Raw genomic sequence first — 22,496 nt, 5'->3', positions numbered from 1 at the left:
ATTATCAGCACACTTTGCACTGAGTATTTACTTGCTCAAGAATGCTTAGATCATCATGTTACTTTATCGGATATAAGACAGTGGTCTGGATAATTAGAAAGAACTGCTCTGTTTATATTTTAATGGAGTCGTGCAGCTTCCAATAAACAACAGACTTCCATATGCAGTTCTTTATAAAGGTATTATTATTATGTCATTTTCTTATACATCTGTTAATTATCCTTGGTCCTATGTGGTCAACTATTAGTATAACAAAAGCAAATTGCTCTGTTTCTAATCCAATAGCAAATATGTCGTAAATATCGTTCAGTGCTCTCAATAGGCCCTTTCTAAAGCTGCAAACCTTAATTGTCCGTTTTCGAAAATTTGTGTAGCTCACAGCTTGTCCGTCACGGAAACCATTTCTATTTCCACAGATACACTACAATGCAACGCAGTACAAGTACAATGATGCGTTGGTCACTACAGACGCGTAGGTCGATCCTTTCTAATATTGTTTGTCGAAAAGCTCTATCTGCAAACAGCAGGAGGACCAATGCTAGCAGCGCTAGCTGCCGCCGACAATTCTCGACTTCGTTCGCCGCCTATTATCCTTGGACATCGCGGCCTAGTGGGATCAGATCATATTCTAGTAGTCCAGATGAGGTGGTGGAAAGAAAATCCACGGCTACAGAGCTGGTGGAGAATGAAAAAGACGAGAACACGCTCGAATACAACGACTTTGATACTTTTTTGGAACGTGTCCTGCAGAATGACTGGGATAATGTCAGCCTAGAGGAATACCTGCAAACATTGGGCTTGAAGGAACCAGAGACTGAAGAAGAAGCAATGGTGGTTCTCTCAAGACTTATTGAACTTGCGCCTGATTTCCAGAAAAAAGATGAAATTCTAAGCAAAAGACCTCCTGGATTTACATCTCCCAACACAATCATGTCCGCCGAAGATCATATTGCCATGCTCGAGAACAAAGATCAGATCCGTCGTAAAAGAGTTCGTCGAGATTTCTTTCTTGACCCGGAAGAGGAGCGCGGAGACTATTCGCGCTGGATCGCATCTGCTGGAGAAAACGCAATGTATTCAACTGCTCTCAAACACAATTCCACCATCCCGCCGATAGTGAAGCGTACTCTTGCAGGTCTTATCGACAATGTGACAAAGCAAAAGAAATAAGAGCATGCCAACTACATAATAGCAAGTTAATCTGTATATATATGTCGTGTTATGTTGCGGTTGTCGGTTTGTAAATAAATATCATATTCTATCATTCATTATTCTCGTAATATGCAGATATATAATACAAAACTTCGTAACTATTCTTCGCTCACTGGTCTGTATATATATATATATATATGTTACCGTGAGCAAATCTCCATACATTCAACAATTTTCCTCATCGGCACATGCAAAATAGCGCTATCGGCATCCCTGATTCCAATGTTGATTAGCACCATATCATCAATCCATCCGTGATGATATTCGCTAATAAGCGGATTTTTACTCTTCTTCAGAATATGCTCTGGCTCTGGGGGCGCTGGTGGCTCTGACTCCGTTTCGTGGAAGCCTGGGTCCGCTGCGGCTTGCAGCTGTCGCTTTTGGAACCCAGAATTGGATTGTCCAAGCGCAGCAACAGACCCGCCAGCAGCAGCTTGAACATCGGCAGGCTCTGCTAGCGGGGCTGGCAAGACCGGTTCTCCAGGTACTGCTGCTGCAGGTGGTGGGGGCGGCGGCGGCGGAGGAAGAGGAGGAGCAGTATCCGCATTTGGAGCGTGCTCAGGCACACTAGCTGCCAGATTTGGATTCGCTACCACTTCACCGCTGTATTCATTGACAGCTACCCTTTGTGTATCGGCTCGATCTGGCGTAAAAGACATGTATCCTCTAGGAAGATCAGTAGCATCTTCCCAGTCTCGTCTCTTTTGAAAATGCTTATCCCACGCAATTGAGACTGTAAAAAGCATATCTTTTTCGTCTGAACCAGCGTACATAAGATTACTAGACATGCCAATAATTTCAAATGGCGAGGTCAAATTCATGAAAATCATGTGTCGTCGATAGAACGGTAGCATGCCAAAGGTATATTTGACATGAATAATTGCTGCAGATACAGTATTGTGGATAGTAGGGACACAAGGAAACTCGCAGAGTGTAACTCTCAAAGAGTTCGACGCCTGGTGAAGGAGCGTCTTGAATCGCTTATCATCATATTTGCGCAGTAGCGTTGTGATGCAGGGCGGTGGCGTCTGTTTATCTATGCGAAGAAGATTTTGTCCTGCAAACTGTCCCTCGACGGCAGCTAGTGAGCGTGGGAATAGCTCATGATGAACATAGGGGGTGTTGTCGACATCATAGAAAATGAAGTAATTTTTCTCAATTTCATGCATATCTTTGCGGGGAATCTCTGTGAGTTCCTTGTATCTATCACACATGTTAGTAGTCTGGAAGATTACTTATTGTTAGGTTGGCACATACTTGATTGGCACATGCTCTAGCTTCAGTTTTTGATCAAGCCCAGGAATGACAGCTCGCATATCGATAACAAACTGCGAAAGACAGTTGGACTTGCCGTTCATACCGACAATCATAAGCGGTTCACCAGTCGGCGAATAAAACATTCTCGGATCAAGATGACCCTGTGTGACTTCCAAATACTCGGGAACACAATGCCCTTTGGGAGATTCCCAGTCCGGTAAATTCAGGACTGTAGCTTCACCTTTATCGACGCATTTCAGAATCTTGCGGTTAGTGACCTTGATATGGCCCCATTCCATTTCGCAAAATACAAGATCATGGTGTAAAAATAATGCAGCTTTCTTTGTCTGTCGTGCTAACCCAAAGTAAGGATGCTTATAGCCTGCGGGGAAGGGCAATACATTTGGGTTATATCGATTGCTTGATTTCGCACCTTGCATGCCAAACTCCAATCTGAGCATTGTCCGCTCCGGTCCACTATGAGATAACAGCATATTCGACTGTCCTTCAAGTCTTTCTTCTTCATCGTCGCAGACTCGGAGCAGCTCAAGCGGTCGCGGATGAGCAGCTAGCTCAGAATCAGACGGGACTGTCGATTTCACAGATGCATCCTGCAACAATTGTTCCTGAGCATCTGTCTGCTGACCCTGATCGTCAGTCGCCAGCCGGTTCAATGCAGACGACACAGAATTGAAAATATCGCCCCTACTACCAGCTGGTGTAGATAATGATACTAGGAGGATGACTGCGGCCACATTGATTGCTATAATTGAGAGAATAGTTCGTTGTCGGCCGAATCGCCACGAGATGCGACCCGCGGGAGACCAGAGAACCATTGTCGGTGACTCTAAATTGTAGCAACGTCCTTAAATATATATAAACTGTGAGATTAAATATTGAATGGACGACGAAGATGGTCAGCGCAAGAAGTATCCAAATAAACCCAGATACTTTGAGCTATAAAGTAGGGACGACTACAAGAAGTGACGATGGGATGGCTGCACACTTTCCACCGTAATTCAGAGTTTGTTGGGTGCGGCGGCAATGCATGATTTTAACCTTAAAGTACTATTCCGGAGAATTGTTTGATTATTATTTGTTTCTGTAATAATATAGCAGTACATATATAGAATTGAAATTTTGGCGAATTATTTAGTGATAGTTGTAGCTATATATTTTTTTATTATCAATCATCCGTATGTCTTGAGTGGAAGAAGACCTCGCTAAACTCGTATTCTAGATCGTCAACGCGCTGGCTTCAGCTTGTCAATTTACTTGCTTTTTCTCTCGACTTATTTCTCATATCATTTTTGGAAAATAATCATTCAGACAAATTTTAAATTGATTGCTCAGAGTGTATGTAAAAGGTATTTTATATTGTCTAGTAAATTGATTATTCTGAAAATTGTATAATAATTGTCAAGAGCGATTAAAACAGCCTCCAGCAAGTATTATCACAGAAACTACACTCGACAAACCAGACAAAAATCAAATCCCACAAACGCAAAAGACTGTAATTTGAGAACCAAGTATCTGAGCATCAGTTTTAAAATATAAAGATCAAATGATTCCAAGTTAATAGACAAATTAATAATCTTCTCGTTTCATCGGACCCTGATTATCCTGTCTCGCCGAAAAATCAAACTTAAAACAAGTTCTAACGGAATTTTTTTTATTCGCCTCATCAGTACTTCTCCAAATATATACGTTAACATTTTTTAATAATAAAAGTATTAAATAATATTGGATATAAAAATTATTCTAAGCCCATAACTCCCGTCAATTACTTGACTTATTAACTTTCCAGAAAATTAGAAAAAATACAGAAACAAAATCATATAATCAAACGAAGCAATACACAAACATTCTCTTACTTCACTCTATTCCGGCAGCATCGACACATCGACAGCCTCATAAACTTGTAACACAGTATATACACATTCTCAATTACTTGACATCTCCCGAGCTACCGAAGATTCTCCTTGCGCGCATATCGAGTAGGTTCTTCATGCTCACCCAGATAGAGTCGATGATTAACCCGAACGGTATCGTTTGCTATGACGCTAATTGCATCAATCGCATTGCCAAACTCATCGAGTTTAACAGAATTCTATTCAAGACATGTTAGTTTTGGACTTCGACTTTAAAAATTAGATAGCTAATCACCTTCATAATCCCTTTAGCCGGCCGGGCCAACTCTTTTTTGTCAGCCTTCTTTCCACCCTTTACACCACCAGCAACCGACACCTTACCCGCAAAAGAAATACTGCGATCACGCGCCAACGGACTCTCATAAAGTCTTCTCCGACGCTTTTCCAAAGGCGGCGAGTCTGGTCGGTTAGCATCAATTCGCTGGTACTGGGGAATAACATTATTCTCGTATCCGTTATTCAATCGCGAATTAGTCGCAGTCAGCCTAGCTAATGGCGCACTCGCAATCGCAATCGCATTTGCACCAGAGTTAACCGGCTTTGGTGTGTCTGGCGCACGTCTACCTGCGCGTCCTCGCGTAGCTCTTGGCGCAGCATCTGCTCGCGCACTGACAACGGGAATTGAACTACTTGACTCAGTTCGACGTCTGCTCGAGCGCGCAGGAGTTGCCGGTTGCTTCTTTCGCTGAGGCTTAGATGGTAATGTCGGCTGCTGTTGGTGATCCTGCTCATCAGCAATAGTCACCGAAGTCCTCGTTGTCCGCGTCTTCTTCTTCGGTCTTGCCTCTTCTTCGACTACTTCTCTAGCCGATTCAGTACTAATCGGAGCTGAATCTTCGAGTACCACACTCTTGCGTTTATTAGATTCAGCCCACTTGTCGAGTGAAATATTCCATGGAAGAACGGAAGTATAGTCAACATCCCCTGACGAAACATCAGATCTAGCAGGCGACTGGTGGCTTACAGTCGCAATTTCGTTAACAGCATCCTCAGAAACAGCATCATCAGCGACTGCTGTATGCTCGCTAGATTCTTGCTGTCGATCAAAGGTACTGTCACCGATATCGCCTGCCTCTTCAGGAGTTTGTCCCTCACTTTGTTCAGAATCTTGCAACTCAGATATATTAGCAGCTGGCCGACACTCGTGAAAATCTTCATGACTGCTGTCATTAACGGCTTCACCATCTGCAGCAGCATTAAAAGACGCCTCCCCTTTGGCATCTATTAGTTCGACGCTGACTTCATCTGAAGCGTTATCTGCAGCTGCATTCGTAGACGCCTCTTCTTCGGCATCTATTAATTCGACGCTGACCTCATCTGAAGCGTTATCTGCAGCTAAAGCCACAACAATTGTCTCTGCTTGTTCAGCTGCCTTGCAGGTTTCTGCATCAACTTCATTTTCTTCGTCGATATCCATTTCTACCGACTCTTCGCACGCCTCAGATAAAGACCCTTTTATACCTAGAAAGGCAGTCGCATCAGTATCACACACATTGGGCTCAGTCTCAATCTCAACTGGCTTGCAGTCACTGTCCTCAGCGACTGAAGTCTCATTGACAGGTAATTCTGTTTTATCTTCGCTGTTGAATTCCAGTGATTGAATATCAGCATTATCGCTATCATTTGCAGTCTCAAACAGCTTATCAACAACTGCATCTTCTTCAGATCCAGACTCCACATTATGAGCAGACACATCCTCATCAGCAAAATCAGGCTCCTCTGACGAATCTCGACTAACAGCAGTCATACTCTCTACCGGCATTTTCGTAGGCAACAAAATACCCGCGATCGCCTTGCGTAGCGGACTGCTAGCACTTCCCTTAGTAGGCGACGTAGGTTCTGGTAGAATCTCCCTCTGCGTAACAGGAGATCTGCGAATAGGTGAAATCAGACTCAGAGCTAATCTTAAGGCTGTAGATCCTGGAGTGGAAGTTTGCGTCCGCTGTTGTGGCGTAGCTGCCGGAGTGTTTACCGCTGACTGGGACCAGAATCCCTCTTGTCGTCTCAGCTGGCGTTCCCACTGATTGATTTGCTCTGGGAGCATATCTGAAATGTCGACCTGGTCAGACTCTAAGCTGATGGTCAGGGGAGCAGTAGTCGGTGACAAAGCTTCAACAAAGACTTCAGCAGCAGAATCTGACTCTTCTATTGAAACATCGGCCGACGTTTGACCAGCAGGAACAGCTTCCAATATTTCCACTTGTATTTCCTCTTCCACGACACCCTGGGAAGTTGCAAGCGCAGAGATTGTCAATGCTTCGCGACTCAAAGTAGAGTCGGCAGCAGAAGTAGCAGTAGCAGGAGCAGACGACTCTTCTGCAACAGATTTGACAACTTTTAGAGATGATGCAATGGCAGACACGTCTATGTTTTCCACCGAATCCACAAACTCATCGTTCTCAGAGTCAGATTCAGCAATGGCATCCTGCGCAAGCGACGCAAGTAGTGTCGGACCAGATGGAGTCGCAGAAATTGGTACAGGTGACGAAGAAGCGGCATCTGATGATCCCATTTCAGTCGAAGTGTCGTAAACAGTGCGCGATACGGCTAGTCGAGACGGTGTTTTAGGTGTATGTGAAATATTAAACTCGCGCTTTAAGCGGTCATAGTACGCCGATCGTCGAGCAGCAGCTTTAAGCAAATGAGACCTGTTCAATGTTCTAGCCCCTGTTAAAGGATCTGTAATTAAGTCAACACCGCTCATAAATCATTTAATGTTTCATTGGGTAATAAACGACTTACCTTCCGGTGACGACTCAGGTAAATTCTGAGAGAGATGTTCAACAGTCGGAGTTGTGGACACTTCGGGAATCGGAAAAGGATTTACCTCCGCAGCTAGAAAACTCAGCGTTAGATCTCTTGGAGCAATACAGGCAAAAAAAAAATCCAAACCTTTATTTGGTGATACCGGAGGAGACGATAATAGCGAAGGATCGATTAGAGACGTAGAAATAGGAACCGGAGAAGCAGATGAGTAGTTGAACAGCTGTTCTGTATATGTCAATGACTGATCAAATGATTCTTGACCAAGAGGCTTTGGCGACATGGCAGCCCGAATGGGACTACCTGGCTCGGAGTTGCTAAAATTTAGCACAAGAGTGGGATCGATGTATGCGCCGGGGACATCCGAAACAACTGACTCATCTGGATCAATTTGCTGACGATTTGATTGGGCATCGTCTGTAGGGGGTCTTAAAATCATTTGCTTTGAGAGTAGAATACCAGGATCTGCCATTGATTCAGAGTCTGCCGAAGCAGTAGCCAAATGCCCTTCAGATACAGTTTCCTCAGAGACAATCTCTTGAGAGTTAGATACAGATTCATTAACAGTAGAATTTTGAAGATCACTCTCCGTAGAAACTTTTTCTTTGGTGATTGAGCAGCTTTCTTGCATTTCTGTTACTGCGTCTTCAGTGAGTTCAGCAGTTAACTTCTCAGCAAATTTCTCCGTGTCCTTGTTTACCGACATCTCAGATTTCGTTTCAGGATCTCGCTCAGTCAATACAACAGACTCAGATGCTCCTCCAGACTTTCTGAGTGATGATCTTTTTTTTACAGGCGACATTGACTTTCTAGGTGATGATCTGGTCGAGCGAGTCTTTGTTGGTGAAGCCTTTGTTGGTGACAGTTTGATATGCACATTCTCTTTGGTATATTTTTCTGATGGGCTATGCTTCCCATCATCATATTCAATCACACCGTCCTTTCTAGTAGGCGTTTTTGATACTTTTTGTTTCTTTGTTGTTGCTTCACTTTTTCTGCTTCGTCTCTTAGATGGTGAGGTACTTTCCGGAATTTCGTTGCTCCTCAGATTTGGAGTCGAAGATGCTGCGTACTGTTTATTAGGCGATAATGCAATCAGCACGGCATCATCAGCCGTCGTCGGCCCTGCGCGAGACTTACGGGACGAAGTCTTTGTAGGCGATATCAATTGTCCAGACACAGACGCTGGATCATTGACGGCACTCTTTGTATGCGAGCGTAAAACACGACGACTAGCAGTTGTAGGTTCAGCATTGGAAGACTGCGGAGGTGGAGTAGTTGCTCGCGCAGAGTTACGGGTCGAGCGCACCATATCAGGCAGTTTGGAGAGCCCTAGTAGTTTGCTAGAGGTCAGTTTCTTATTTTGTAGAGCAATGATAGTAGTGATAAGATGTACTTTAGTTGTCAATCAATGTGTAAAAAAAAAAAAAATTCAAACAAAGAAAACTGGAAGCGTAATAATCGAAATAGAATAAAGAGAAAAAGCGTTGATTAGATGTTTTTTGGACGAACGCTATCCTAGTCTTTCGTTGTTGATGTTTAGTGCGGCGCAGTTGTTATGGCAACAACAAATAAACAAGCGCACTCTCTTACCAATTTATCCTCGCTCTTGACGCGCCCTTCCAAATGTCGCTAATGTAATTACTTGCTATAATTCAGATATACTGGCAGTCTGCCTATAAATTATCAGTAACATGCCACGCAGATGTGCTAATTGAAAATCTCATAATTACATAGAACTGACTTGTCGAGCTCGTCCATATCCTATCTCCTCGCATGATCCCGTTTATCATGCTCTTCTCCGTCAACATTAATTTCGAAATTAATTCCCAACATATTCAAGTCCGCTTCAGTAAAATTGCGATTCAATAGCAATTGATCGGCAGATAGCAAAAACAGGCAACAATTGCTATAGTAATCATGAAATAAGCGCACAGTTCAGCCCTAAACCTATTAGTGTACTTATAGAGGAGCAGATGACGAATTCGGTCAACTGCTCCTAGGGGTTATTGGTATAGGGGTAGCATACCTGCTTCGGGTTTTCATGCCCGGCTTCGCGGCTGAATTTGCAGGAGACCCCGGTTCGAATCCGGGATGACCCCAACTTTTTAATTTTTTTAATTTTTTATTTTCTATTTCTTTATATCTTCCTATTTTGCAGCAGTAATAATTAACTCCAATTTCTTATTTAATTAATTAGTTTATTTTGATTATATGTAATTTTACAACAATAAATGCGAGGTGACTTGTTAGGTGATGAATCCAAAATGAGAGCCACCTTAGTCCGTATGTATCCTGATTATGAAAGAGAGTATATGGTATTTACAAGGCAGGATCGATATAGCGTCTTGCTTTCCCCGCCTTTTCTCCAGAAGCGATGGCCATCTCAACATCGTACTCGCTATATCGAGGGCAATTGCCTAGACTGACGCCGCGGCCATAAAGCCAAGCTACGACTGCGTCAAGGTCAAGAGGACCGCGACCTTCGACTGTTTCGATATACTTCACTTTTTGAGAGACAGTCGTGGCACTGAAGTATTGTGGGTATATGCCACTTGAGTCAGAGACGTTTTTCCACGCAGTTGGATCGATTCGGTCGGGACGTTTGAGAAAGTACGAGACTATTTTGTGAGTTCTATCGGGATGTTCCAGTCCTTCGGGGAAAATTCGATTAATGAAAGCGGGGATTTTGGTAGCGATCGCATTCTTTGCAATGAGAAAGCAAGCACGAAGTAGTGCTTCTTGTAACTTCTCGTAGCGGTCGGCACCAGGTCGGTTTTGAACGCGAGTCTGAAGAGTTTCTGCGGTTGCAAAGACCGCAGGGATAGGAAATAATCGGTAAATTGGGGCGGTGTCGAATTTGCGATGAACAGGTTCGCACGATGGCTTTCCAATAATGAATTCTATGCCCTCGGCTGGGTTTTCATCAACTTGGTTCTCGTTGTTGTCATTATTGTCATTGTTGTAGTCGTCGAGATATAAAGTAGGCTGAGCCGCATGGGATAAATATAGAACACGCGAGGCGGCAGCAGCGAGACTGTGTACGTACGAGTTATCGAGATTGTTTTTGACTGAATATTCGATGCCGTAGTCGTAGATATCAAGGAAAACGCTTTGCATGGCTTCCACGGTAGCTTCAAGACTCTGGACTCGTGACTGCAGTCCTTGGATTACGCGGTCTTTCTTTTGGCGGTAGGTACGCTGAGCATCACGAACTTGTGCCCGGCGGCGCTATTATAAGAGAACTTGTTAGTCACTCGTCTGAAAGAATTGCAATCAATAAACAGGATGGATCCGTACTTCAGAGTGATCAACTTGGGCAAAGATACGCGGACGGCCGCGTCTGCGTTTCTGTACCACGACTGAGGAGGTATTACTGCTAGGTTCCTGGGGAAAAGATGTGTGTAAATCGACGGCAGCTGCAGCATCAGAATCGACATGAAAAAAATCGTAAGAAGAGTAGGAAGACCCAGACCCAGACCCAAACCCAGAAGAAGCAGAAGAAAAGTTAGGATGTTCAAGTAGGACATCATCATCTTTCGAGGTATCGTCGACGGAGAAATCGCTGTTGGCGGACAGTGCCATATCTGTGACCGTATCTTTTAGCCACTCGGGAAATATATCCGAAAGCTGGATTTGTGGTTCATCAGGAGCTACTGTAGGCTCAACAAAATAAGCCAAACTATCCATAATGAGCGTGGTGCGGCTTTAGAGAGAGAAGCAGTCTGAAGAAAGACAATGTATGCTCTTTGCTATGGATGAGTACGAGATGCACTTAGGCGTAGGAAGTTATGCGTTAGTCACACTCCCGCCCCGCAATTGCATGTGTCTCTATCACGCAGGCTTTGCTGCTACGACGTCAGTATTCACTCGGAGTATCTGCAAACAAACAGATAAACAAATACAAATAATTGTTGCACAAATTTCTATGGACAGAAGAATAAAAGAAAAAATACTAGCTATTGTGCTGACTCAAATAGCCTATGACTAGTTTATATGTGTATACATAGGTACATATATGTCACGTGATCTGACTGCTACTGTGAGGGAATAGAAAAGTCAGACTCAAGTGCCTTTTCTTTTCTCTGGCATACAACAGAAGAGAATAACACGACTCGGAATAGTATAATGAGTCTTCTGATATTTGCTACTTCTGGAATGTGGTAGACTCTTCAATATCTCGATCCGTAGCAATCCTGAATTAATTGCAGCTCTTTTCCTAGAAAGTCGTTCTAATATCAAGTGCAGTTTAAAGAACTCAATGACCGAAAGGAGTAAAAACCCAGTTTAAGTCCGAACATCTCACTTCTTTTGTGCCTCTGTTTTATATACCAAAACGGCCGAAAAAGATAATCCGCTGCTTATCTCATTATTACTTAATAGAAATGCTCGCTCTTTAAAAATGTGAGGATGTTGCTGATTGACTGTGGCTGCATCACTATCATTGATTGTCGAGCTTTGAATATCGGGACATCCGCAGTAATCCACAACTCACATTTCGTAGTTCATTTTGAAGTCTTTCATTCACAAGAACTAATGCTGCTTATAGTCAGTTTGTAACAGAAAGGACTAGCAAAATCCAGAATTATTAATGGAAGAGTGACTGAGTTGTATTTACTGACCACTTATCGATTAAATTACGGCATGACTGTAAACGAAAGATTCACTACTTTCCTCAGCAAACATTTGTCTACGCTGCAGTCAGTTCTTCTTACGCATTATTCAGTCTTCTTCGTCTTTTGTTTGATATCTTTTTTGTATAAAACAGCCCGTATTTTTATAGTCGGGCCTGCGCATGCGGGGCTACAACCGGCAGTATCTTACCCAACCGCGGACTTAAGGCCCGATTCGCACTACCGTTTACGCAATGTCTCGTGACGATAACGAATCCCGAGCTGCTTTACATGGCAAAAGAAGGCTAGCTATAGCATTTTTGCAGAGTAAAAGGATGAATTCATATAACTGTACTCTGTATAATATAAATTCAATACTATAGGAATATTCTAAGCAACACGCTGTTGTCGTTTGATGCTACTCTATGGATATCTCAAGACGGTATACATCGCACTTTTTAAATTCTAAATCCGTAAACGCCGCCAATTCCTCGTCGTACACAATAAATTGGTGCCGCAAGAGTCAACCTCTCCTTCTACTTTCCGCACTACCTCAACTTTACTCTCCCTCTCGTGGAATTGGACACAAAAGTAGGGTATTACTCACCGTAATGGCTTTCTGTCCCGATCCCGAAGGTTGGGGTCCCATCTCACCGGTCTACTACAACTTCACCCTCTGCTTCGCCGAAAGTGTCTTCCCTCTCATTCTTGGTCTAGGTCTACTCATTCTTTCTCCTAGAGATTTTCGAGCTCTTTCACAATATCCCGTGGTATTTGTGCAAGTCACTTTTTGGCTTTATGCGAAAGTAGCTTTGATTGCCTTTGTTGCGTTGCTGCAATTGATATTCGTCACGGCCCTCAGAAGCTTATCTGAAACATGGGTAGACCTGCGGATATTCGCTGCATTAGTGTACTTTGTCTCTGTTTTAATCTCTGGTTATATTCAGTATACCGAACATTTCAGAGCACGCGTAGATAGCGGAATCGTTCTATTTTACTGGTTTTTGAGCGCTCTTACTGGATTTGCACGATTATACGGCTTGATACAAAGACACGCTTGGCAAGATAGCGAAGCAATTTTTCTAGTGCAGGTCTTTTCCTTTGTAGCTACCGTTGCTTTACTTCTGGGTAAGTTCTTTATAAATCCTTTAATTTGAAAGTTTTAATCTGTATTTGTCTGACTTGTTCCGATTCGCAGTGTCTGTCTTTATCTCGAAGCCAGAGTCGCAATATGAAGTTTTAGCTGGCGAAGTTGATAATTCTCCTGTCGCAAAAGCAAATGTATTCTCTCGATTGACGTTCACGTATATGACTAAGCTCATCCGTCTTGGCTACGAAAATAATCTCACCGAAGACGACCTCCCTGATCTACCAAAAGAGAACCGAACCGACAAGTCTCGAATCGACTTTGATAAGTGCTGGCAGCAGGAGAATAAGTCCCCCAAACCGTCACTTGCCAAGGCTTTATTTCAGTGTTTTGGAACCTCATATCTCATTGCTGTGGGCTTCAAGCTCGTCGGCGATATTTTGTCATTCATGCAACCGAATCTGCTTCGCAGATTAATTATGTTTGTCAATTCATATAATAGCAACGAGCCAGTGGCGATATCAGGCGGAATATTGATTTCTGTGGGCATGTTTGTTTGCTCGTTTGCGCAGACCATGTTTCAGCAGCAGTACCTTCAGCGTGTTTTTAGCACGGCTATGAATGTCAAATCCGCGCTCACGTCTCTTATTTACAGGAAGGCAATGTATTTGTCTAACGACGGTCGCCAAGCAAAGTCAACCGGAGATATAGTTAATTTAATGAGTGTTGACGTGCAGCGCTTGCAGGAAATTACCCAGTCTGGTCAGGCTCTTTGGTCCGGCCCATTTCAGATCGTTCTATGTCTGTACAACCTGCACTCATTGTTAGGCAATAGTATGTGGGCGGGAGTTGGCGTGACTCTCATCACAATGTTACTTAATGCGGTTGTTGCTCGAAAAATGCGAGCTCTACAAAAGCGACAGATGAAGGTCAAGGATAAACGAGCGCGTCTCACGGGAGAGATTCTTGTCTCGATCAAATCAATTAAGCTATATGCGTGGGAAGACTCATTTATAGAACGACTTCGTGATATCCGTAACAATCAAGAACTAGCGAATCTACGGGTTCGTGGAATTTTCAGTGCTGTCATTAGCTTTATTGGATCATGTGCCCCATTCTTTGTCTCTTGTTCGACCTTTGCCGTGTTTGTGTGGACTTCAGGAAAGCCTCTATCGACTGATATCGTGTTTCCAGCTCTTACGCTCTTCAACCTTTTGTCGAATCCCTTAACGCAAATTCCCCAGGCTATCACACAGTTCGTTGAAGCAGTCGTGTCAACCAATCGTCTACGCGAGTTTTTTGCCACGTCGGAAATTCAAGATGACGCCGTCAAGCATCTCGATGTCGCTACACAGGCCGGGCAAAATGCAGTCACCATCAGCAATGGCACGTTTTTATGGGATGAAGCCGGTAAGCATGCGCCTGCTCTTAGCGATGTGTCATTTGACGTCAAAGTCGGGCAATTAGCGTGTGTTGTTGGTCGTGTGGGTGATGGAAAATCGGCTGTGCTGCAAGCTATCCTTGGTGACTTGTACCGAAAATCTGGGTCGGTTAGTGTGCGTGGTCACGTAGCTTATTGCTCACAAGTGCCTTGGATCATGAACGCTACTGTTAAGGAAAATATTCTGTTTGGCAAGCGTTTTCATGCTGATTTTTATGACAAGACTGTACATGCTTGTGCTCTTATTGAAGATTTCTCCGCCTTACCTGATGGTGATGAAACGCTTGTTGGCGAGAAAGGAATCAGTTTATCTGGCGGACAAAAAGCGCGATTGGCACTCGCTAGAGCCGTGTATGCGCGTGCGGATGTGTATATTCTTGACGATCCATTAAGCGCCGTCGATCAGCATGTTGGTAGACATTTGATTGATAATGTGCTTGGTCCCAAGGGCCTACTAGCATCCAAGACCAAGATTCTGGCTACGAATGCGATTGCAGTTTTAGCCCAGGCAGATAGTATCACTATGCTTAGAAGTGGTAAGGTTGTCGAGACAGGATTATATGCTGATGTTATGAGCAAGGATACTCATAGTGAGATTCGAAAATTAATTGAGGAGTTTGGATCTGCGCGTGCCGAGGAGCCGGATGAGGATTTGTCTGAATTGAAAGATTCGCTTGATCCCTTGGCGGAGAATGAGGAAGAAGAACAAGCAATTGAGGAATTTTATGAAGGCGGTAACCCACTCGTCTTTGGTACTCCATTAAGACGCGCCAGTACTGCAAGTTTCAAAAAGCCTTCATTATTTGACGATATCCCGAATCGAAAATCAAGACAGCTTAAAGAGCATTCAGAAAAGGGACAGGTCAAGTTTGGTGTTTACAAGGAGTATATCAAAGCCGCTAATCTCAGCGCGGTAGTAGTTTTCCTTGTTACGATGATTATTTCAAATAGTATGTCTGTCGGCGGTAACGTGTGGCTTAAGCACTGGTCTGAGGTTAATACCGAATATGGAGAAAATCCCGATACGACAAAATATTTGGCAATCTATTTGTTTTTTGGAGTTACAGCTGCATCGCTTACTGTGGTATATACTCTTGTACTCTGGATCTTTTGTACTATTCGTGCAGCGAAAGCGTTACATGATGAGATGTTGTGTCGCGTGATTCGCTCGCCAATGTCGTTCTTTGACACTACGCCTCTAGGACGCGTGATTAATCGATTTACAGCCGATGTCAATCGAGTGGATGAAGTTCTCGCCAGGGTCTTTTCCAATTTTTTCACAAACACATTTAAAGTCCTTTTTGCATTATTCGTCATTTCATCCGCTAATCCTGCATTTGTTGTTTTTATTGTTCCAATCGCATTTCTTTACATCTATTATCAGAAATTCTATATGCGAACCTCGCGAGAATTGAAGCGCTTGGAATCAGTCTCTCGGTCTCCTATTTATGCACATTTCCAAGAAAGTTTGAACGGAGTTAGCACTATTCGCGCGTTTCAGCAAGTCAAGCACTTTAATCGGACGAATGAGTATCATATTGACTTCAACAATAAGGCTTATTATCCATCAATGATTGCACGGCGATGGTTAGCGATCAGACTAGAGTTTTTTGGAAGTACGATCATTTTTCTCGCGTCTTCACTATCAATTCTTGCTGTTGCCTATGGACATCTGTCTTCTGGATTAGTAGGCTTGACAATGTCGTACGCATTACAAACAACGCAGTCTTTAGGTGCGATTGTGCGAATGACTGTTGAAGTTGAGATCTCGACTGTGTCTGTGGAGAGAATTTTGGAGTACTGCAAGTTACCTACCGAGGCTCCGGCGATTGTGGAGAGGAATCGCCCGGCTCCGGAGTGGCCAACCGACGGCTCTGTTGAGTTTCATGATTATTCGACGCGATATCGCACAGGTATAAATCATCCACTTTCTATGTAATATTTGCACGAGCTAATGAGAACGAATCATAGGTCTTGACTTGGTTTTGAAAGGGATAAATCTCAAAATCAAACCCAAAGAAAAAATTGGAATCGTAGGCCGCACCGGAGCGGGAAAATCATCACTCACGCTTGCCATATTCCGTATGATTGAGCCAGCAGGAGGTTTCATTTCTATAGATAAAGTCAACACTAGTAAAATCGGTTTGAAAGATTTACGACTACGATTGGCTATTATTCCGCAGGATTCTCAGGCTTTTGAAGGTACTGTTCGCGATAATTTGGATCCAGGAAGCCATTTCACCGATCAAGAATTATGGAATGCATTGGAGTTGAGTCATTTGAAGGAACATATAATGAATATGGAAGGTAGATTATACGCAATTATTCTCGAGGGCGGCTCAAATTTCTCCGTCGGACAACGGCAATTACTCTCTCTTGCGCGCGCATTATTAACGCCTAGCAAGATCTTAGTACTAGACGAAGCTACGGCGGCAGTTGACGTTGAGACAGATCAAATTATTCAAGCTACTATCCGCAAGGAATTCAAAGATCGGACGATTTTGACGATCGCGCATAGATTGAATACGATTATTGATTCGGATAGGATTGCCGTATTGGCTGCAGGGAAAGTTATCGAGTTTGATACGCCAGAAAAACTACTGGAAAATAAGAGTAGTATGTTTTATTCCTTGTGTAAACAGGGTGGCCTAGTTGAATAAGTGCAGAGCATATAAACATTATATTATATAATTGGCAATTTTTCTAATAATAAAATTGAAAAGACCATAAATCATGTGTAAAAAAGTAGGGAAAGGAGCATATTTACTCCTTCTTTGGAATAATATCAATTTCCTTGACACTGGTAGAATGCTCTTTCTCGACCGGATCAACAGCTGTCAGGACAACTACAGCGCCAACCTCTGCGTCCTTATCCGTAAGCGACAACTCTCGACCATCATCTTTAGTCCCGATCAGAGCCGCATCGTCAACGTCGACAGCGAGTCCATACTTGTTGATAACACGACCACGTTTATGTGCTTCACGACGAGACATGAAGAGCATAAACAGAATTCCGCAGAATTCAAGGAAAATAAGACCCGTAGTGACCTGGTAACCGTACGAGTTTGCGTACTGCGGCGCATCAGGATACGGAAATATGATGTTTGGCAACCAGGCGTTTACAGCGTTTGAGATGGTCGATCCGATAGCAGGAAGCATGCCGCGCATTTCTGCGTCGTCTTGGAAAATTTCCGCTGACCAGGCAAGCATCATACCCCAAAGAGAGTACCCGATATCTGGACAGAAGAAGGCAAACATCTTCAATCCAAAAGGAATATGCCAGATTGCAAGGAGGAGATTACCAAAGAAACACCAGAAGCAGGCATTAATGATGAATGGCCAGCGAAGACCTATGCGATCAGAGATATTGGCGGAGATGTATCCTGAAAATAGAGAAATAGCATAACCACCTGTAGGTATAAGATTGACTTGTTGAGTAGAGTAAGTTCCTAACCAGTCAAGCCAAATATTGAAGTAACTCGTTGTATCGCAAATGTTGAATAAGCACCACGGCCAGAGGAAACCGTACGGACGCCAGGTCTTGAACATGTCGAAAATACGCTTGAGTGTAAGTTTCTTTGGCGCTTTGCGACCAACAAGTTCCATTCGCACGTAACTATACTCTTTCTCTAGATCGTTCATCCACTTGACGTGGCTATTGATAGGAAAATCAGGAATAGAATAATATCCGAGTAAAGAGATAGGAATCCCAATAATTCCATCAATGATAAAAAGCCACTGCCATCCTGCAAAACCAGCGAGACCATTCATAGAAGTGTACACGCCGGCTTGAATATATCCTGAAAACATAGATGCCATGGCCCATGCGGCATCATACGTCTGCATGCGTTTGGCAAGCTCGGTAGGTCTGTACCAGGAACCAAGAACCATTGCGAGACCAGGGTAGGCAACTGACTCAAAAAAGCCAATCATGAAACGAATACCATAAATCTGTAAAAACAATTTAGAGGGAGAACCATGTAATTTGAAATAAAAATTATTCAACTTACACCATTGGGACCCTTGCATCCAGCGATAGCCATAACAAGACCTGACCAGATAAATTCGCAGGTAGGAATCCAAATTGAAGGACGGACGCGGTTAAGAATAAACTGCGACGGAACCGAGCCGACGATATATCCGCAATTGAAAAAAGTGGTAAAAAGATTTCGCTCGTTGCCATACAGATTAAGATCTTCTCGCATACCGGAGATAAAAGCATTGGAGATATTGGAGTTATCAAGCGTCTTAATGAAAAACGAAAGAAGAGCGTAGAGCAAAATATTCGCGTCTAGTTTCTGCATATACCGTCTCTGTTTAGGAGGAAGACGGAAGGTATCCCATGCCTGACCAAGAGTGCGTTGAAGGGTATTAGGAGTATAATCTTCGACGTCGATGAAGTCATGAAACTTCTCGTCAATAGCTTCAGTTGTCCACAGGGATTTGTCGATGGCGCGGTAGTCGTCGGGAGAAGTAGATTGATTCAGAGGCTGGACATATGTCCAAATCTTTCCTGCGACACCCATTTTGCATTGATTTTTCACAGAGAAAGAGAGGAATAAAGAAATGACAGAAGACAGAGAGGGAGTGCATTATATAGGGACAGTATCGCGAAAGATAACCTGTCGTGATCGTAAGACCAGTAAAAGGCGTCGACATGAGATGACAGTACACAAGCCGACACTTGTTGCAAGATATGAAGGCCAAGACCCGATAATAGCATACGAACAGCAATCAAGAGGGTAAAATGTGTGTGTGTATATGGAGGCAAGGCCTGCGCTGCCAAGTGCCAAGATATGACTACCGACGGCCCGGTCTAATCGTGTCGCATATTTTGCTGAGTCTCCGTGAATCGCCGGAGTCTTTCTAGAGACAAAAGTTTGCTATATTGCATGAGTACGCGTAGAGAGGATAGCGAGGATATAGAGGCATAGATTAGTTCTTGCCAAAAGATGAAGAACCACTAAAGAACCTGAGTCTCTGTGCACGATGGCAAGCACATACACATGGGCCCGCTTCTTCTGCACAGACTTCACTTTCAGCACACCGACCGCTGTTAATCCCTTATCGCCACGTATTCATAAGCTCTTTGTCATACTCTACCAATCGTGGGATCAATACTCTTTGATACGCCCGATTTCAAGCCGTTTCATTAATCTTAAACATTGTCATGACAACTCTTTTTCGCGGCCCGTCCTTAACCGCTTACGCAAACCCAGGAACGGTCGGACTGCCTCTCTCTGTAGCCTTTCTTTGTCTGCGCATGCGTCAGTACAAAGCTAGCAGCTCAAGAAGAAAGGTTTCAATCTGTTTTACACAAGTCAGAGGCTTGATGACTCGCCGGAACGGGCCGTACATTTCACTAAAATGGCATGGCGTTTGTTTATCCACTGTACAAAACTGCTATATGCGGTAATTGTCGTCAGAATTACTGCACGCCACCAGTCAAATTTTTACATTTTGTAGTTGCGTAATATTCTGGCGGCCGCCACCTCAACGTATCCATTCACGTCTGTTGAGTAAACTAGTCATGGGCATATATGTATGGTGGTGTGTATGGTGGCATGGCATGTAGGTAACTTTAAGCTTCCCTTAATGGACACATCTCACTCTAGGGACTGCTTCATAATCATCCTTTGTAATAGTCGGTATCTAATAGTCGGTATCCGGCTGCAAGCAGATAGAAAGAAGTCTACAATCTGTTCGCTGTAGCATATTTGTACAAGCACTCCACAAGCACTCCACAATAGTGATTCGCGTGTGATCTAATCAATAAAGCGCACGACCTGCTGAGCCCTCTGATAAGCAGAAACACATATCAGCATCCGGGCCAGTCAGAGCATACTTATTGATAGTCGCTGCTCTGACCACTATATCTCAGCTCTCGCCTGGCCGCACGCAACCTGCGCGGGCCCTGCAATCAGCAACTGACCATGGCAACTCAGCACGGGACTTGGCTGATAAGAGAAAGTAATAAGTACCTGAGCCTGGTCTTGGCAAGACCGTATTGATAGGAGCTAATTATCTGTGCGCTGATCCCGGCTCACTCCACTTGCTTGAGCTGATCTCGTCTTTTGGCTGGCCGTGAGAAATATTTGTTGACCGATCACAGACGAGAGATGACACCGAGGCGTAGGAGACCTACTGGGTTCTCTCAACTAGGCCCTCGGTGACTAAAACGCCTCCTCCAGATGCCGAGAATCACTGGCAGGCCTTAATGTCTGCAGTCTATAGCGGATGCGTCTCCGTCGTTTGCTGCATCGCCCTGAACCTAAACTGTTCAGATTACAGTTATTGAATCTGTGTCGAATGGTACCTTTAGTGCGGCTCTCGATAAGAACGCTTCCGCTATCGCGCTGACGATAGACTTCTTGCTCTAATAGGTTGCCACTTCTGGAGAGCAGATGATACAGGCAATTTTGTTTGCGCCAGCGAACTCGCTAGATTTTGTCGTATTGAGTCAAGTTAAGCAGCGACCTGTGATTTGGCTCTGTGGCAGTTTATTCTATTTTCTTGATCTTTTCTGTCTATATTCTATGGGCTGCATTCGCACGTATTATCTCTTTCAACCGGTCCATGCGAAAAGCAGTGCTCCTCTCTATTGGTTGCTTGGTTTGAACTGGCCTGGCCCTTACCACACAGACCAAGGTCGATATCTGTTAGGTCTATGCTTAGTCGCGCGTTGGGCCCCTTCAACAAAAAAACAATAAGCAGGATAAATATTCATCGGATGTGGTTCGAATAGCGTATTATCGTAACCAGTGTTATCATATATGCTCCGTCTGCTGTGCTGGGCTCCGTTATAACGTGGCTGGTGAAAATCCGTGTAATGGCGTAGGAACTAAGCAAGTCAGGGTGTTCTTTCTTTCTCCACCACCTACATCTTATCATCTTTATTACAACATGCTATACATTTAAAGCCAGTATATAGTCTTTTTTAATAAAGATCTTGTATGGTAATACGACGAAATGCGAATCGGAGCAAGCATACGCGTAATCTCATCTTGAGCAGATCTGTGCTTTACGGTCAGGCACATTAGCTCCTCTCTTTGCTTGGACCTATCTCTGTTATCAAAGCTCTTGTTCTACTGTTTCAGACTTTATTTCAGGCGGTTTCAGTGCACGGGTCCTGTATCTGTATTGTCGTTGCTTTAAAGACATGTAGTAATGGCTTTGATAACATGCTGATAAAATAACGGGCACTCTGCAACGTAAACTGGTTGTTTTCGCGATATTCTGTCAAGACCGTAGTGCGAACGCGAATGAGAGCATTGACCATCTCGATTAAATACTTTACTGTATGCTCCTTGCGCTCTTTTAGAACACACTATCCTCGGCATTGTGCAATTTTCTCTCGATTTAAAGAATATCACAAAGAACTGTTTGGCATTTTGCTGATTTCGCTCTGTAGTTTTGATGGTAATAATCTCGCAGATATCTTCAAAGGCGTCATAGCTTCTCCGCATGGCGGCATTTGAGGTAGTAATGAGATGTGGCTGTCCCTGTCAGCCATTCCGTTCGCTACACTTGTTTCCTGCCTGTGACTCTCTGATTGACGCCTCTGCTATCGGCGAAAGTTCTCGGGATTTGATCCTCTATAGCGGGTGCGCGAATTAACAGCGATTGTAAGAAAGGAGCAAGGCGGAAAGAAAGATTTGCTTTTCTGTGAACACAGGAAATTATTTGGCTTCAGTAGTCGCGTATTCGTCATACTTTTCTGTTTGAGATTTATATCATTCTACTATCATACTCAAATGGGAAATAAATTTGAAATATGATAAGAGATCAGCTTTAATATTCGAAGCAGCGCTAGAGTTAGCATTGAGTGTGGTTGGCTTCTTTTCTCATTGCGATTATTATTTATTTCACTGACAAATCTATTTCGTATACTCAGCCCATATATTTTCGAAGAAGCTGCTGCTGCTGCTATACATAACGTGTTGCTATTGATCTATTTTGGAATCAACTGCGTTCGCCCTAGATACTGCTCCTTCGTTCGGCGACCTAGTTCGTAAATTCTTTTACGTAATTATTGATAAAGTGTTCCACTGCTCTAATATTTTTTAATTCATCAACTTTGCGGAATAAAACAAATGGATTGGCTATCTCTTATCGGGCAAGAAGATATAAAGTATAGTTAATACCTTAAACGTAATTTAGATTTCAGGTGAGCCGCAGAGTAGTCTTGATAT

General features: G+C 43.5%; 6 protein-coding genes and 1 non-coding gene across 7 annotated transcripts; 3 read left to right on the top strand and 4 right to left on the bottom strand.

Annotated features, from left to right (window-relative positions):
* The first annotated feature begins 383 nt into the window (after window positions 1-383).
* On the top strand, window positions 384-1,288 carry V2V93DRAFT_376894 (uncharacterized protein). Its single transcript, XM_066911863.1, has one exon. The coding sequence runs from the start codon at window positions 427-429 to the stop codon at window positions 1,168-1,170; it is 744 nt and encodes a 247-aa protein (XP_066762872.1). The 5' UTR covers window positions 384-426; the 3' UTR covers window positions 1,171-1,288.
* Window positions 1,050-3,450, bottom strand: V2V93DRAFT_351899 (uncharacterized protein). Its single transcript, XM_066907990.1, has 2 exons — window positions 2,470-3,450; window positions 1,050-2,415 (listed from the first exon to the last, which is right to left on the bottom strand). Exons 1-2 carry the CDS (start codon window positions 3,303-3,305, stop codon window positions 1,353-1,355), a joined length of 1,899 nt encoding a protein of 632 aa, XP_066762871.1. The 5' UTR covers window positions 3,306-3,450; the 3' UTR covers window positions 1,050-1,352.
* A 733-nt stretch (window positions 3,451-4,183) lies between these two features.
* Window positions 4,184-8,645, bottom strand: V2V93DRAFT_376892 (uncharacterized protein). The gene is made up of 4 exons (XM_066911862.1): window positions 7,293-8,645; window positions 7,143-7,235; window positions 4,636-7,079; window positions 4,184-4,579 (listed from the first exon to the last, which is right to left on the bottom strand). Exons 1-4 carry the CDS (start codon window positions 8,473-8,475, stop codon window positions 4,436-4,438), a joined length of 3,864 nt encoding a protein of 1,287 aa, XP_066762870.1. The 5' UTR covers window positions 8,476-8,645; the 3' UTR covers window positions 4,184-4,435.
* A 521-nt stretch (window positions 8,646-9,166) lies between these two features.
* V2V93DRAFT_t72 lies at window positions 9,167-9,265 on the top strand. The gene has a single exon. It is a non-coding gene; the product is annotated as a tRNA-Pro (tRNA).
* A 78-nt stretch (window positions 9,266-9,343) lies between these two features.
* On the bottom strand, window positions 9,344-11,128 carry V2V93DRAFT_376887 (uncharacterized protein). The gene is made up of 3 exons (XM_066911861.1): window positions 11,069-11,128; window positions 10,464-11,011; window positions 9,344-10,394 (listed from the first exon to the last, which is right to left on the bottom strand). Exons 2-3 carry the CDS (start codon window positions 10,851-10,853, stop codon window positions 9,486-9,488), a joined length of 1,299 nt encoding a protein of 432 aa, XP_066762869.1. The 5' UTR covers window positions 10,854-11,011; window positions 11,069-11,128; the 3' UTR covers window positions 9,344-9,485.
* Window positions 11,129-12,290: 1,162 nt separating this feature from the next.
* Window positions 12,291-17,030, top strand: V2V93DRAFT_389189 (P-loop containing nucleoside triphosphate hydrolase protein). The gene is made up of 3 exons (XM_066912352.1): window positions 12,291-12,904; window positions 12,975-16,217; window positions 16,276-17,030. Exons 1-3 carry the CDS (start codon window positions 12,388-12,390, stop codon window positions 16,962-16,964), a joined length of 4,449 nt encoding a protein of 1,482 aa, XP_066762868.1. The 5' UTR covers window positions 12,291-12,387; the 3' UTR covers window positions 16,965-17,030.
* Window positions 16,741-19,061, bottom strand: V2V93DRAFT_142349 (major facilitator superfamily domain-containing protein). The gene is made up of 2 exons (XM_066906848.1): window positions 18,315-19,061; window positions 16,741-18,255 (listed from the first exon to the last, which is right to left on the bottom strand). Exons 1-2 carry the CDS (start codon window positions 18,828-18,830, stop codon window positions 17,068-17,070), a joined length of 1,704 nt encoding a protein of 567 aa, XP_066762867.1. The 5' UTR covers window positions 18,831-19,061; the 3' UTR covers window positions 16,741-17,067.
* Between the last annotated feature and the right edge of the window lie 3,435 nt (window positions 19,062-22,496).

The sequence above is a fragment of the Kockiozyma suomiensis genome (assembly GCF_038497685.1).
Source record: "Kockiozyma suomiensis strain NRRL Y-17356 unplaced genomic scaffold V2V93scaffold_23, whole genome shotgun sequence".
NCBI lineage: Eukaryota > Fungi > Ascomycota > Lipomycetes > Lipomycetales > Lipomycetaceae > Kockiozyma > Kockiozyma suomiensis.
This window is presented reverse-complemented; position numbering and strand designations above follow the sequence as displayed.